Consider the following 15,875-nt stretch of genomic DNA (forward strand, 5'->3'; position numbering starts at 1 on the left):
TCTCTTTTCGCGTGTTCTTACTAGCTGCTTGAATTTTAATCCTCGCTCACTGGATTCTGGATTTATGTGGGCTCAGTTTGGAAAGTAATTAACCCCGTGTCTTATAATGACGAGTTACAGTCGACATTCCCTATTTATAGAACAGTGAAATTTTAACTTCGATTCAAATTTAAATGTTACCGGGCTTGGTTTAGGTATAAATCATCTTTGATAACAAGAGGATACAAGGTATTTTATGTTTTCAGAAAATTTCGAAAAATGAAAAGCAATAAACGAATGAATCTCCGGAACACCTGTGTCTCCTGAATCAATCTTGACGAGACACTGATTTCTTTGTTCGATAACCCGCGTGTCCTATTCGTCTGGTAAATGTCTTCGTTCATTTCCGAAGTTCTCGTTGGATCTCGTAATTGAAGTTTCCTGTTGAAATTTTCCGGTTCCTCCGGCGCACTAATTCATCTAGGTATCGTTAGACGAGACTCTACTCTCTACGGATCTATTTCTACGCTCTAAATTGTCGCTAACAGGTACTTTGGATGCTACATTCGTCTGCATTTCATTCGGATGCTACAGTGTTTCAGTTTCAACATTTATTCTACACATTCTAAGATCGCCTATAGCTCGATCTATACCTAAACGCTACGTTGATCGTTTGCCAGTCTTACTATTCGTATTCCTCCTGCATCACTTGCAGATTCGAACGTGTTTGGATGTACAAACTCCAGGCAAACGTTCTCAGAATTTTTCCCCCCGACCGAACTTCTAGGAAGCAGGCAAAAAAAAATCAATTTTGCAGATGGAAGTCGGTATGGTGCAACGTGACGCAATTCTGACGAACTTCAACTTGCAAAACTTCAAACGATTTATATTAGATTCAGCTTCGAGTATTGTTAGAAGAGAAACACTCGAGATTTTCAGTCTTTAGAATTAAGGGCTGCTTGTTTACTTTGTTCTAGACAAGGATAGTCGACACTCCAGCACGTAGGGTTAGTGATTTTCTTGGTTCACGATGCGAAGTAAGTAGGTATATATTTCTGGAGGATTTTCTTACGTTTAACGTACTAGAGTTCCATGTACAACTAAGTTTATACGGGGGAAGGGGATCATAATGAATTCAATTAGCGTTCATCTTGGCCTTAACCTTAGCCCTGATGTTAGGCCCGGTATAACTTTCAGTCTCATAGTTCTAATCCCAGTTTTAATACTAGTCTTTCAATATCATCTTTAGGTTTAGTCCTAGTCCGAGTCCTAGACCTAGTGCCATTAGGTCTATCATTAATTATAGCCTTCGTCTTAATTATAGTTGAATATTACTTTTGGTCTTAATCATGACCACAAGTTCTCAAAGAAGAAGTCGCCTTTTACCTGTTCGTTCGAAAGTGGGAGTGTAGCGAAAATGATGTAGCCTTTGCAGGCAACCTAAGGCCCTCGAAGTTTTAACTTATCGCGCGAGAAAGTTTCGAGGACGAGAGCAAAGAGGACTCTCGAGAAGACTAATTAATCGAGCGTGAGATTCGATTCGATCAAGGACTAGGACATCGTTTATGCATCGTTACGATCTCCAGCTTCAGTGACAGTCCTCTTTTAATTAGGATTTCATTAAGCGACAAAGGGTGATGATGGTATCACGATCTGGGAAGCCACTCGGGTCATGTCAGAATTTTTTTTCCGTCGATGTCAAGGACTTACGATGGGTAATCGAGCCAGAAATTCCAGCGACATTCGCGTCGTTATCTGGCAATTAGTAATCGGGATACCCTTTACCTGGACACTTTTAATCCCTCCCCGTACGTATCGGAAAAATCGCTGATTTAACGAAGAAATTGTCGAAGATCGGCTTTCACTCTTTCGCGGACATTTTAATTTCATTTCCTTTTATCTAAATGTCAATTTAATCCATTCGAAAGTTATATCGAGGTGTTCGGAAATGGTCTTTAATATCATCATTAGATTCTAAAGTAAAGAAGGAAATTCCCACGCTTCGTTCAACTATATTTGATTAAAGGAATCAGTGCCCATGTATTTGTTCTGCTTCCGTTCCCTAGCAGATGTTTACGATCGCTTTTGTTTCCGGCATTCGTTAAGGGCTCGTTAAAATTCTGCTCCTCTACCGGTAATAAAACCATTCTATCTTTAAAACTCGCCTACTTCTCTTAAACAAACGTTTCTTCAAGTTTGAACTCGTTCCTGACCGTCTACAGACCGGGATGCACGGGTTGGCTAACTTTGTAAGTAGAATAAGTCCAAATATGCGCGGCATCCGTGGCTAGTTTCCACAGGAACGTCCTTTGCATTCTTTTTTCTCTGAAATCCTCAGAGGACGTAATTCCACCTTCCTGCCTTATCTTCTTACAGTATCAACAGACTAATTTTCAAGAAAACTCCGACTACTTCAGTTTAAATTTAAATTATGGTTGTCAGTCTCTCTGCATAAAGTATTAGATGATTGCATGGACGATTCCTTTTCCTTTTTTTCGGTCAATGTAAAAGAAAAATATCATCCCAAAGTGGAGCAACACGAAATATGCACGACATTTCATCGGCGAGATAATTCAAAGTACCAGTAGCTCTGGAATTAATAAGAAAACCTCTTTTCATGATTCTGCAGAGCACACGAATTACCACGCGGCCCAATTTTCTTCATCCCTTCTCTAGTACTTCTTTCTTTTATTTCATTGAATAACGAACGGGAGCAATTCGAAATGGAAATTCCTTTCGAAACGCGGATCGAGTGATGGAACCTTGTCGATCGAATTCCAACCAAACGAAATTGATAAACGAGTCGTGAAAGTTGAAAATTCGAGGTTTTGAGATCGTCGAGCGGTTTGCGTGCTTATGGACCATGTCGCGACCAATTTTCTGCTCGTCTTTCACAAATATCGAAATATTCTCTGATATCGAACACATGTTCGCGTATAGTAAGTCGGCTGTATCAACAAGCTACATTGAATGTATTTCCTGCTTCAGATGTTCTTCTGTCCATTGAGAAAATCGATAATATTCATTATTGCTGTTCAATTTTGCGAATGTAGAAATATTCAATCGAAGGTAAAGAAAAAAAAACAAATTATATGACTTTTTTGGAGGAAATAAAAAGTGGAGCACTGATCAGTGTATCGCGTATACATCTTCAACGTACGGTCTCGAGAACCATTAAGGGATGATATCATGACATTGATCGATTAGGGGTCTAAGTACTTAGGAGGGTGAAAGCGAATCTCAATGTACTCTCAACATTTCCTCCTTTATCTCTTTTTTTCCTTCTTTCTCGTTCAAACAGAATTTACCTGAGAAGATCATAGAGTACCATTTTGCGGTTGCTCAGAAACTATCTCAACCATGAATTCGCTGACAAAAGTTCCATTAAATTCAGAGGGCTCATATATAGAAGCAGAGAAAGTAGAAAATTTTTAGAAATACATAATAGCCACTCTGATAAGGTTGACAAAGCAGCGTTTCTCATCGAATGTCATAATTTATGCAAGTATTTGATTGCCACGTGGTTCGAGCATCGATTATCGTCCCCATGGGGGGTGAGTCATTCCCATCGATCATCGTCTAGCGAATCTAATTCCACCACGAACAAAAGCTTCCACCCTCACGAACAGAAGATTTCTCAATTAACTTCTACCTACTAGGCAAATTCCTATCTTCCTTCTACAAAATCCTTGCCTCGTTTCTTCTAATCGCGTTCCTTCATCGGAGAACCGGAAATATTGATTTTAATAAACCTTTCAACCCTTGATCACTGGGTCACTCATGACCCAACCTTAAATTTTTAATATCGAATTTAGACCGTGACATTAAAGTGATACTATGATATAAAAGTTTGACGTAGATTTTTCAAATAATTCATAATTACTACAGAGCGATCGATAAATCGGATTCAGTCTCGTGGAAATAAATAATCATCGCGTCCATTTGATGGCGATTTTAATAACGACTGCAATATATGTATACGTCGATTCACTATAAAACACGATTGAATAACGTCGATTTTTCTCTCTAAAAAAAAAGTACGAACTTAAGAAATTAAAGTGAAATCGATTAAAATAATTAAAGTATCTGGGACGATTTAAAGAAGAGTAAATTTCGTATCGCGTCTGAGCTTTAAATTATTGAAAATGTTCGAACGTTAACAGCTGGGAGTATAGCTGTGTTCTATTAAACATTGAAACGTTGACCTAGATAATTTGTTAGAAATCACTTTATGTAATTTTTTCACGATTATTTAACATTCGTTTCGGGAAACAAATCGTTGATAATCTCTACTATTTTCGTTAAGAGAAAAACTTTTCAACCCGCAAAGTTATCCTTTTTCAAACGGGAAACCCTTTCACGTTTTTGCTTTTCTTTTCGTTTTTTTATTAACCTCGTTTCTCCCATTCCTATTATCATCTGAATATTTTAAATTTTAAAAGCCCAAACCTTCGTTAGTCAGCTTTCTTAAATATTCAAGTTACAATCAACGTGGGCACTCCTTTCTGTTAAGCTTTTTTCTTGTGGAAAATACATTTACATTTTTTGTAACTAATTTCTCGTTTTTTGTACAGTATGAATTTTCTATCAAATTTGTTTCGGTCAACGATAAAGTACCATTTGTATTGCCACTGAAATATCAATTGGAATTTCGGCGATTCGTTGTCAAAGTATTTCAGCAGGAGAAACCAATATAAAATATCCAATAAAATTAAGCTTGCATCGAAATCCTCATTTACTGTCCAAAGCTGTTTATCGACACGAAATATTCGCCGTGAACTGTCCATTAAACGGGCAGTCGAATTATTTGGCAAACAGAGCTATCTCAATCGAACGAAAACAGGATCACCGGAAGGATCGTTTCACCGTGCTAATGGGGAATTATAATAACGACAAATTTTCATGAAGAGTACGCAAATGGGGTAGTTAAATTCGTGAACTTAGTTATAGAAGCTTCGATTTACCATTTTTCATGGGTTCTATCAGATGAAATTGAAACTGTTATAAAAAATTATTACTACTTTAGAAAACCTAATCCAGCTTTGGGTATTGATAGTTTAACAATCGGTTTTCGATGACGTATATATATGTCCATCATAGCTAAAGGGTTAATCTGAAAGCCCGTGGGAGAAGCAACGCTAGTCGCTGAAAGTTTGTGTCGAAAACTAACGAAATGCAGCTGTCACATGAAAATCAGACGGAATCAAATTACGATGAATCTGTGAATGCACAGTGAACGATGAAAACTCTGGATTCCCATAATTTCATAAAATGAACAGGTTGTCTGGACGAAGACAGACTGAATAAACGTAACAGACATACGGTATTTCAAGGGGAAATGAAATTTTTGAAAAGATTCTAAAGACAAAAAATCGGTACTCTACTTTTATTAATTAACGAATGCCATGATAGTTCAGTTGTTATTTCTGTTAATAATATCACCAACAACTGTTCTTATTAATTTAAGAAATTTCATTTCATTTGTCGTTCTTTCAATTAAAATTTAATTTTAAAAGTGATTTTTGTTTTACAAAAATATATTTCATTTGTAAGCAATTGGCGAGCAATTTCAGTTGCTGCATTGCTTTAAACAATAGCCAAGCTCATTAAAAGGATTTCTTTTGAAGAGAATATCGATTGTTAGATATGCCATTCTCTCATTTACAGAAATGCTTTTCATTCAAGTATTTGTTTTTTTTTTTTGTTGCCAAATGTTGATAATTAAATAGCGTATTCATTAACTTCGTTGCTGTCAAATTGACCCACTGTCTGAACGTGTATGAATTTCTCTAAACGAACCCCCTAAAATCCAATTTACTTCAATAATTGTTAACTCATGATAATTACTAAAGTTTGTTTCTCACGTATCCATAATTAATTGTTGGGCAATGAAAATTGTTAACACTGCACAGTGCATTGTTCGCAATTATGATAAATCTATTAATGTGGAATTTTATTGAAAAGTACTATGAGAAACCTTCGAATTTGAGCACGAGTTTTAAACAATTCTTATTTGAAAAGCTCTCTGTAACCTCATCTTTTCTTATTCGCCTTTTCATCGAAGAATTTCAATCACTTCCGAATGAAATTCCTTTGGTATCAGTTATAACACTCAAATATCTAAGATTCTTTCAGAACAAAACTCAACTCGAATAAAGTTCTTTACCATTCACGGAAGTTTCTTAAATGAAAAGTTACGTTCTAGCCTTTCAACAAGTACTACAATATTTTTTCTTCCCTACAATCTAATTATTGGAATACCTATCACATTATAGTTTATAATGTTACGAAGGTGGACTATAAAGTTTTGACCTTTTCCTGTTATTTTAGTTATTAAAATTTTAATATCTAAAATACCACGATATCCTTAATTGTTTATAATTTCCAGATCGGGTTGAAAAGTTTCGCTTGGTGTGTGTTATTTTCCTAACTAAAATTTCAATAACTAAAATAACCCAGAGGGAAAAGAACTTTTCAGCTCGCCCTCGCAGTACTCCGTCAGAATGTATTATAAAAAAAAAATGAGGATACCGTTGGAATATTACGCTTATCGATTGACAAAAATGCCGAAGGGTACGTAGGAATCTATGGAAATGAAAAGTGCAGAGAGTGGTCGAGGAGCGAGTAGGTGCAAAATTGATGGCGAACAACCTGAACAAGCAGGAACGCGTGCCAACCGATGGAAAACCGATGTTTTCGCGAAATCGAACACAGCAACGTATCGTCAGCTCGAACGACAGTAAGCGTTTTGAACGAGAGAATAAAGTCCGTGGTCGATACTAGCCGCGTTCGATCGAACCGCTGTTTCCTGTAGCGGAAACTGCTAATTTATGCACGAGTCGCTTCTGCCTAGTTCCTTTTAGAACACTGCTTTAACCATCGCGACACCGAACGATACACGTGGTGCGGACAACTCTTATTTCTTCTCTGTTGTGATTTTTTAACCTTCGAGCTGGTAAAGTAATTTCACGACTTTTCAAAGATTCTGTGAACCTTACAACTGTTCCCAGATTGCTTTGACAATCTTTGGGGAACTTTAGGAAAACGATGCGCATTAACGTGTACAATTACTTCCATGAATAAGCTGACAAGTTGTCGACTCAAGGCCAGTCGGGATTTATGAATTGAATTTGAATCGGTAATAAACTGATTTGCAAGACAAACATTTGTTCAAGCGAATTCTTTGATCCTAACCAGACATTAAGATAACACCTGCTACATTACTTTTTCGTTTTTATTATAATCTAGAAACAAATAAAGATTTCCTGATATCAATGTTTCCATTGCGATTATTTAATAAAACATCCTGTATTATTTGCTACGAAAGTTTCTGATCGTTGCAATAAAAATGCAAGCAATTTTTGAAACTTTTATCGCTGGGAAGTTGGAATTCTCGTGTGTATTCGCGTACAAGACGTTTCTCGCCTTACAGTAGGAAATTCCTATCCTCGTAGCTGACTCATAGATATAAAAGTTTGATTTCCGAAGGTCTGCGAAGCGATCTACATTTTTCTACCTTGCAAGTCGTGTTCTATTCATTGTGATATAAAAAAGATGGCTTCGCTAGAGATTCGAGGAGTCTGATTTCTTTTATTTAAACTCAAGATAACAGCGAGGCTGTGTCGCTGCTTGCGAAAGAGTTATTTTGTAAGAAATGAGGTCAACACGACGCTGAAGTTTGATAATGTAAATTTACTAAATAGCAAACCATCCATGGATTATAAAACAGCGAGTTTGAAATCGCCAAAGCGTTTCAAGATTCGATCGAAGCAGTTAAATCATTCGTATTTCGCGCTTCCACACGAAAGCATCCGGTTCTAAGAGACAACAGAGACTCGATTTTCCGTACCAAGTTCCTACAAGATCGATTCAAGCAAAATGCAACGTTACCTTCGACTCTCATCGACGTTAGATCCTCTCCTTCGACACGAAATCGATCAGGTTCGATCAAAAAATTCCCGCCCAGCAGCGACAATCGGCCCTTCTCTCGAGACTTTCCGCTACTTCCGGTCCCTCTACTTCTCTACGTCATCAGTTCGATACTCCTACGCCTGCTGGAATCGTGATGCTTTGCACTTTTTCATACGTTTCCTTCTCATCTCGGGAAATCCAAGCGTTATCTCTTTGGAAAGGTCCTTTGCTCGTGACTCGATTCCGAATCAACCACCACGATCGGTCCTCGTACGCGAGACAGACGTGGTCATTTCCGGTGACCTAATAATTTCCTTTATTTCCTTCCAATCCGATTTCAATCGTTTTAATCAATCGAAGTTCTATTCGTTCAATTCTACCAAGAACTTGTTTTTTTTTTTACTATGCTGTTACTGTTTCTATTCGTTTAAATCAGCGATTTCTTAAGAAACTTAATTTTCCATCGATTCGAATGGGTGTTATTGCGCTAAGCCGTACAATTATTTGACAAGATTAATTTTCTATTAATTTCTTCATCTTTTTTTTTTTATTCAGAGGGACTTTACAAAAAGAAGGACCTCACCGGCACTAAGTGTTACCACCCTGTCTCTTCTTTTTTCTATATTCATTCGATAGGAATTTTCTTGTAAGAGAACTTGGACAAGGTTAATAGATTCGCTGAATGATGGAATTTCGATTTGATTAAAAGCGCTACAGCCCGTTGCGGAATCGTGATCGCGTTCCGTTCGTCGGTTTGTTTGAGCGCGTTTCGCTTAGTCTCGGGGGCGAGGGCGGCGTCGATCTAACCGGGCTGAGGTCGCGCGTCCTACTAGAGGGAAAATCCGTCCTCCGTCATTTCGAACAGCGACCCAACCCCCTCCGATGCCGATTCTCATCGTACGGGGGTGGCTCGAAACTGCGCGGACACCGAAACCCACCCTCAGGCTCGCGTTCAACCGCCCTCGCACCCCCTACACCCTCCTCACCCGGTGGCTTCTTCTTGTCAACTATTCTCCTACCCTCCTGTTTGGCCGTCTCGAACGAGAAACGCAGAAATTGGCTGCGTAAAGGAAGGGAGAAAGGTCGTGTAGGACGAGGCTTTTGGCACCGAGCTACCTAACGGACCTTTCTTTCTCTTCTCCTTCGTCTCTCTTTTTTTTCCAACAGGGGTGAGAAAACGGGCTCGAGAAATATTCTGGAGCTCCTTTAATTGAAGTCTCTTTTTTTTTCGCAGACGCCTCCAGCAATATTTTCTCTTTTTTTTTCGCAGGGAGAAATTTCGATAATGACGGTAGAGAATTTTTGTAGAACACCGTGTTTCTTCTCAAAGAGAGTATATTTTGTTTGTCGAGGAAACAATTTAAAGACGATTGTTAAGAATTTGAATTATTTTCGCACCAATTCGACAGAAAAGTTTCGGAAGAGCGATCAAAAGTTTCAAGTACCAGAATCTTCGTTGATCCTTGTTCGAAAGGCCTAAGATACCGTATCATCAGCCGAAATCGATAATTTAATCTAACAACGTAAAGTAAACGATCTTCGGGGTCTTCTCGTGTTTCGCTCATTAAAACGTCAAGACTGACGAAACTTCTTTCCACCGGTTAATCTGTTACGCTCGAACTAAGTTGATCAACAAACAAGTCTTCTGAAAGTGGCTTTTATCATCTTAATTCTAAAAAGACTACGGAGGGTCTTATTGAGACCACCAGACAGATAATATAAAAAATATGATATTTTTCACTTTTGCTTGACTCTTACGTTAATTAAATTAGATTAATTAATCCTATTCAGAGACGTTGAATCGAACAACGATTCAGAGGTAGAAAATTTATCAGGCGAAAATTCACGTATGAGCAATCGTTCTCTCTTTGAATAGGCAACTTCGGTCATGAATTCCCGTGGAAAAATGTGAACGATTAAAAATTTCGCGCTGAATTGCCAGACCCATCGAAATTGTTCGATTCTTTGCTACACCGATACGAACATCTATTCCATCAGAACGATACATGCGGTAAGTAGCACAGTACATTGCACAGATTGAATGAAATCGGTGAAACGAGCACGAAACGGAACGGAACGGAAGAACAAGTGAAAAAGAGAACGTTGAAAGAAAAAAAGAAAGAAAGGGAAATCGTGGCAACGATGTAGAAAGCTGTCAGAGATTCGCGAGAGGCGTCAGATGAAACGAAGAGCAACCTTTTGCCCCGTATTAAAGGAGAACGCCCATTAATTTCTTCATCGATCCGTGTTTCCCATTGTCCAGCCCCAACTCTGAGCCCGAAAAAAGGAAAAAGAGGGAGAAGAGAAAAAAGAAAAACTTCGGGAGGTGAAATCGACGCTCGAACATCAAGCTTTCCATGCGATCGTGTTTCCTCTTCGACGAATTTAATGACCCACCGTTCCTCCTGTATTTACGAAGCGAGGAAAAATCGACGCGATTTCATCGGATTTGCAGACGAAGAGTGGACCAACAGGGGATCGACGGGTTCCAAGCGATAAATCCACGTTTCTTCAATCGGGCTGAGTTTTCAAATAAAACCTGAAGACTTCGAGAATTGTGGAAACACCTTCGGTGCTTGCGAATGAAACGGATAAGCTCTATACGATTCAATAGCAGCTAACAATTGAAGAGATCTAATATCAACGAAATGTTATTTGGAATTTTTTTTAAATTTCTTTCGTTCATTTTTCCTTCGACTGTATTACAATTTATGTCGACTCTCACCACTGGTCTCCGTGGTATTGTTTCGAAAAGCCTGCGCTCGAAATGAGATTTCCAGTTGAAACATTTACGACGAAGAAATTGAATTGTGGTCTGACTGCATTTTTATATCGTTCTTTATGGTGTCTCCTTTTAATAGTTACAAGCAAAAAGCTGCAAGTAATTGCTTTTACTTAAGCAGCTTTACAGTTATTACAATGTTACTTTAAGATGTAATTAATTCTGCACGATAATAAAGAGGACAATTATTATCTTTGCTATACGACGAAATCAACAAAGTAAATACTCTCTATTCTAAAAACATTGCTACAAAATTATGACAAGGTTGAAACAAAAGGTTATGCTTTAGATTTCATGCAGACAGGTAGGTAAAATTGTAACCCTTCAGTAAAAATTCTTTACATTTGACTCGACGTGTGAAAAGCTCAAGGGGAATCAGACTCGACGCAAGGACGTCTTTTCGTGAAAGCTCTGCCTTTCTTCCTTGAGTATGAATCGTCGGCAGCCAGAACACAATTATTGTGAATAATAAGCAGCCAACGACGGTTCTGAATCGCTTAATAAAGGGATAGACGTACGAAAAGGACGTATCTTTGGCTCGTTCTCAAAGGCTGAAACGCAGCCGATGCCTCTGGCGGGCTCCTTTTTACGGCCTCGCCGCATGAAAACCACGATTGTTCACCGTCAGACGTGCTTCGTCAGTCAAAAGACCCCGACAAAGCCTCAGAACGCTTTTCCCATTTTTTTGCTTTTCGAAAAAGAGATTTTGACTTCTACCTTGTTAGGTTGTTGCATCAACTTTGACACCATTTCATTACATAAAAGTAATTACATGAAACATACGTCCATTCCAACCTAATCTGTTTACCGCGTATAACGAATTTCATTTTATCCCTACTCATTAGAATGATTCTGCCATTAATTATACACGAGATAACGTTGTTCCAAGACTAAATGTTCTTAAAAAGGATCCCCAGTTTAAGTACATTATCAGAGGAACGCTGTCCATCTACGTAGTTTCAGCGTGACACTCCCTGCGATTACCTTGCTATTAATTAATGAGGACACCTGTGCGCTCGTTGTTTAACGAAGATGCAAAGTTAATGCACTCGTTCCGTTTCCTACTAAAATTCACTGATTATCAGCTATCTTTGTGACCTTAATTGATCTCGTAACTTCATCCGGTTACATTGCACTCTGTGTTTTTACTATTTACGATAAATTAATTTCTACCTTTATCATCTCAAAGTATACTAAAGCTTAGCAATGTGCGATTTCAATTATTCTAATTTCCAAGTATATCAGAAAAATTCTAAAGTACTCGACGAGTCCCGTGGAGTTGCAAAATATTCTCAGATCTATAATTATCAAAGTTCGAACAGGAACCCCTGCGGGTAGTGTGTCTAAACGCGTATAAACGAAACATTGCTGGCGAAAGCGTTCAACTAATTAAACTGCTTGTCAGACATTTACCTTCTGATGGTTCGCGGAGAATTGTCCGACATGCAGCAGAGACAAATTTCGAACACCGGCTTTCAGGCTTCTGCATTCGCTCCTGACCTGTTGCTCCCATTCACGGCTGAAACAAAAAGTTCTTTGGATAAATATAAACTCTACTAACTGCGGGGTACTTGATAAATAAAACGATAGGTAACAGGATTATGGTATAGTAAGCAGCACATGTACGTTTTTCTGAGCGAAAGAAAGAGTATCACCAAGATCTTCCCTAATATACCTTAGGCTTTTGCGATTTATAAAAATTTACGATTTCGATGAAAATAGAGAGGGTCAAGGATAGAAAATGAAAGATGAAAAGGATGATACGTCGAACATTTTCGTTCGTATACGTAGTTTCTATCAGCGTCCTGTTAATTAAGCATTCAAATTTTTTCCTCCTCATTTATCATGAAACCAACGTGGTCGTCGCAATTCATCATTCTAGTTGAACCTTCTCGTTTTTCGAATTATCTACGCGGATGTATTATGGACGGACGGTAGATAAATTGAAAATGAAATGGTTTTCGATATTGTCACGCGAACGCTGATGAACTTCTCGCGTTGGTGATTAATAGCTCGATCGATCGTGAATTACATGGTTCGCGATTCCAGGTGGATCTAGTAAATTGCTATGCAAGATGTGAAGAGAGAGTTTCATCCTTCCATTAGATAAACTGGAATTCATGTTGGTTAGGAACTAAAAAAGGAATATTGTGAAGGAAATAAATGGAAATGAAATCGCGGTTTCATCACGTGGATTTATCTCGTGTTAAACTCGAGACCCGAGCGCTTTTGATTATTCTTAAATTTCGTAAAAGCAAAAATCTGCATATTAATTAATTTGAATTTGAATTTATACACGCATTCCCTGCAAGACGCATACGGTGTGTCACCAGCTTGAATCTTAATTAATACAACTTGAAGATTTAAACGAAGATGAAATCGTGCCAGCTTTATCTTCATCTAAATAATTCCGACTAACTCAAAAACTTGTTCCATTGAAATTAAAAGGAGAACCAATTATCGCTTGATAATTAGTCTCGATCCAGAGAAAATATGCAAACGAAGAAGCTGCACGTTTCGAGTACAAGCAGTCTCGTAGAAACGATCTCAAGATACTTCGTATTTAACCTTTCTCTGAGGGTTTTAATTTCGCCATGGCATAAATCTCACCGGACAAGAAGAATAAGACAAGGATTCCTTTTTCTCCTCGTTCGTCAATGCGTTAGGCACGAATTGAAAAAAAGACATCTAACGAATCGTGGGTATGTGTGTACCATATATTAGTCTGTGTTTCATAAGGACGATCTTTCGTTGATTAAAATATTTTCTCGACTCGAAAGCTTTGCTGGTGTCGAGATGAAACATTAACCACACACGTGTATCTTTCTATGAGAACTCGGCTAAGCATTATCGAGATTGGGTAGGAAGAAACGTTTCCTTCCATCCGGTTCTTCCTTCTAAATCCTTTCAGAGGAAATTAAGTGTTCGTATCCTAGGTGCATACTTTACTCGCGTCTGTATCTTCAACCCTTCTTCGAATTTCTAAATTTAATTCCACGGATAATTTTTTGGGGTCAAAGAATGAAAAATGAAAAGGGTTCTACTACTCGCATGTACGTTATTGTTCGGTTCGACTTAAAAAAAGAAAAAGGAAGGAAGAGGGGAGGAAAGGATTTCGTCGTATGCTACGTTCTTCTCGTTCCTATCCGCGAAAAGAAAGAATAACCGGAATTGCTCAGGGCTAGCGCGGCCCGGGTACTTCTCGGGATTGTTAGTAACTGGGTCGAACCAATTACGTGCATGGCACGTAAACTTATGCTTTTGTAGTGCAAGGTGATTCGAAGTGGTAACGAATGACTTCACGGTTCACTGAGAAGGGGTGCGGAAAGCAGTGCATCTTGAAACAAAAGTTGAAGGCATGCTTGTAATGAGTATCGGAACTGGCCACGATTTATACAACAAGTTTCAACTTTCTAACAAGTGTTTTCCTACGTCAATCGGTAGTTTTCGCAAATGAGGAAAATTTGAATTACAGACGGTTCGAATATCGACTATCAATAATAATTATCAAATATACGATGATTCAGCTTTTTCAATTTAAATTTTCTGCATTGAAAAGTGCCGAGATTGATACCGGCTTCTATCCAAAGACGACGCGACGTATCGATCACTGGTGAAATTCTCGCAAAGTTCTCCGTTTTTCGTCAGTAAAAGCATCTTCTCTTGAATGAATGGCGCTAGGTAAGACTGTATCCTTCTATATTTCACCGACGCACGTGAAGAAAGCTCGTACGTCGAAACACGAGTTACAAGAAAACCTGTCTGCACTCTCGTAAATCAAGCGGTTCGAAGATGTAATTTACCCAGTTTCTTTTAAACAAAAGTAACACCAACAAGCCAAGAAAAGAACTTTAATTAACTGAAAGTTGTAGATAGCAAAGACCATCCCCCGTGGGAGTCAATCTGCTCGTAAGGTCATGTGTTTTGTCGATTTAACAACTTACGTTGCTACATTACGAATGATACATTACTTACTGAGGTACGCTGCAATTTTCATTATTGCAAGTATGGCTTAGAACCGGAAGGCTACTAGCCTCGCAGGGTGGTTTACTCAAATCTGAAAAAAAAGATGAGTCGATTGTTAAATGATTTAAAAAAAAGTTCTAGTGACCCACTCGGTATATTGTACGAGTTGTACGACAGCCTCTCGTTTTCAAGATTTCCAGTGTATTAGGGATGAAAACAGAAATTCAATTACCTATAGTGGAGTCATAGTGATCGCTGTGTCGTCCGTAAGGAGCGGTTCGATTCAAAAGCTCGTTCACCCGTCGCCTTGGACTTCTAGCCTGTTGGAGAATGCAATTTCTTTTACATCGAATCTTAATGCTTGAATGAACATGAAAATTAAGTCCGTTTCGAGAAAGGGTTCGAAATAAACGGTAGTCCCGTATAAGTTCGTCTTGATAAAGGATGCACCGCGGACAAGATAGAGAATCCTTGTTTCGTGCTAGAATGAAGTCGAGAAGGATTTACCGTTTGCCTGAAAATCGTTTCTACAGGGTGTTCTACATAAAAAGGGTTCCTGAGGATTAGATGGTAAATCCTGAATCGAGTAATGAATGATTAGTAAACTTGATTACGTCATTACACTTCTACTTTTAAGTTTATTAACAAAGGATTAGCAACAGGATATTTGGGATTAATTTAAAGGGTATCAATTTAATAACATAAGCTCGCTATTCTAATTACACGACGTACAGATGCATGGAATTTAAATGAAATAGCTATATTCGTGACTATCTAATGAAAATTGTCTTCATCTCTAAATCCGGAAGGGTTGATATTATTTACATAAGTTTCATTAAGAACCCTTCTCTTTTTGAAGCTCCTACATATTGATCCATGTTTAACAGAGATTTCTGCACCCACGTGTCTCTAGAAGAAAATCTTAAAACAAACTCAAAAACAATTCATGCTCTTTTACATATTTTTCATTCGGTTCATCAATAAATACCATCTACTTCCCAAGTCTCGAACGCGTTTCTTTTCAATATCCTGTATATTGGCAAATATTTAACGAAGGTTGCCTTCCTGATCCCCATCTCTGAAAAACTTAATTTCTATTTATATATTCTTTATTCAGTTCCATCCAGTAACTACTACCCTATCTACCCTGTAAATATTGAACCGTTTTTTTTTTTCCAAAATTCTGTATATTGAAGAAAATTTAACAAAAATTTTTTCTTTGCAGCACACTGTATTT

General features: G+C 38.1%; 1 protein-coding gene across 14 annotated transcripts in view; it reads right to left on the reverse strand.

The window, feature by feature from the left end:
* The window catches only part of LOC114877671 (pleckstrin homology domain-containing family G member 5-like), a 50,613-nt gene that overhangs the window by 29,702 nt on the left and 5,036 nt on the right, over positions 1-15,875 (reverse strand). For all 14 annotated transcript variants that reach the window (XM_029190555.2, XM_029190553.2, XM_029190556.2 and 11 more), the window contains 3 exons: positions 14,871-14,958; positions 14,648-14,729; positions 12,086-12,191 (listed from right to left, as the gene is read on the reverse strand). In XM_029190555.2, the coding sequence (XP_029046388.2) occupies positions 12,086-12,191; positions 14,648-14,729; positions 14,871-14,958 (276 nt within the window). The remainder of the gene's footprint in view (positions 1-12,085; positions 12,192-14,647; positions 14,730-14,870; positions 14,959-15,875) is intronic.

The sequence above is a fragment of the Osmia bicornis genome, chromosome 8 (genome assembly GCF_907164935.1).
Source record: "Osmia bicornis bicornis chromosome 8, iOsmBic2.1, whole genome shotgun sequence".
NCBI classification, from domain to species: Eukaryota; Metazoa; Arthropoda; class Insecta; order Hymenoptera; family Megachilidae; genus Osmia; species Osmia bicornis.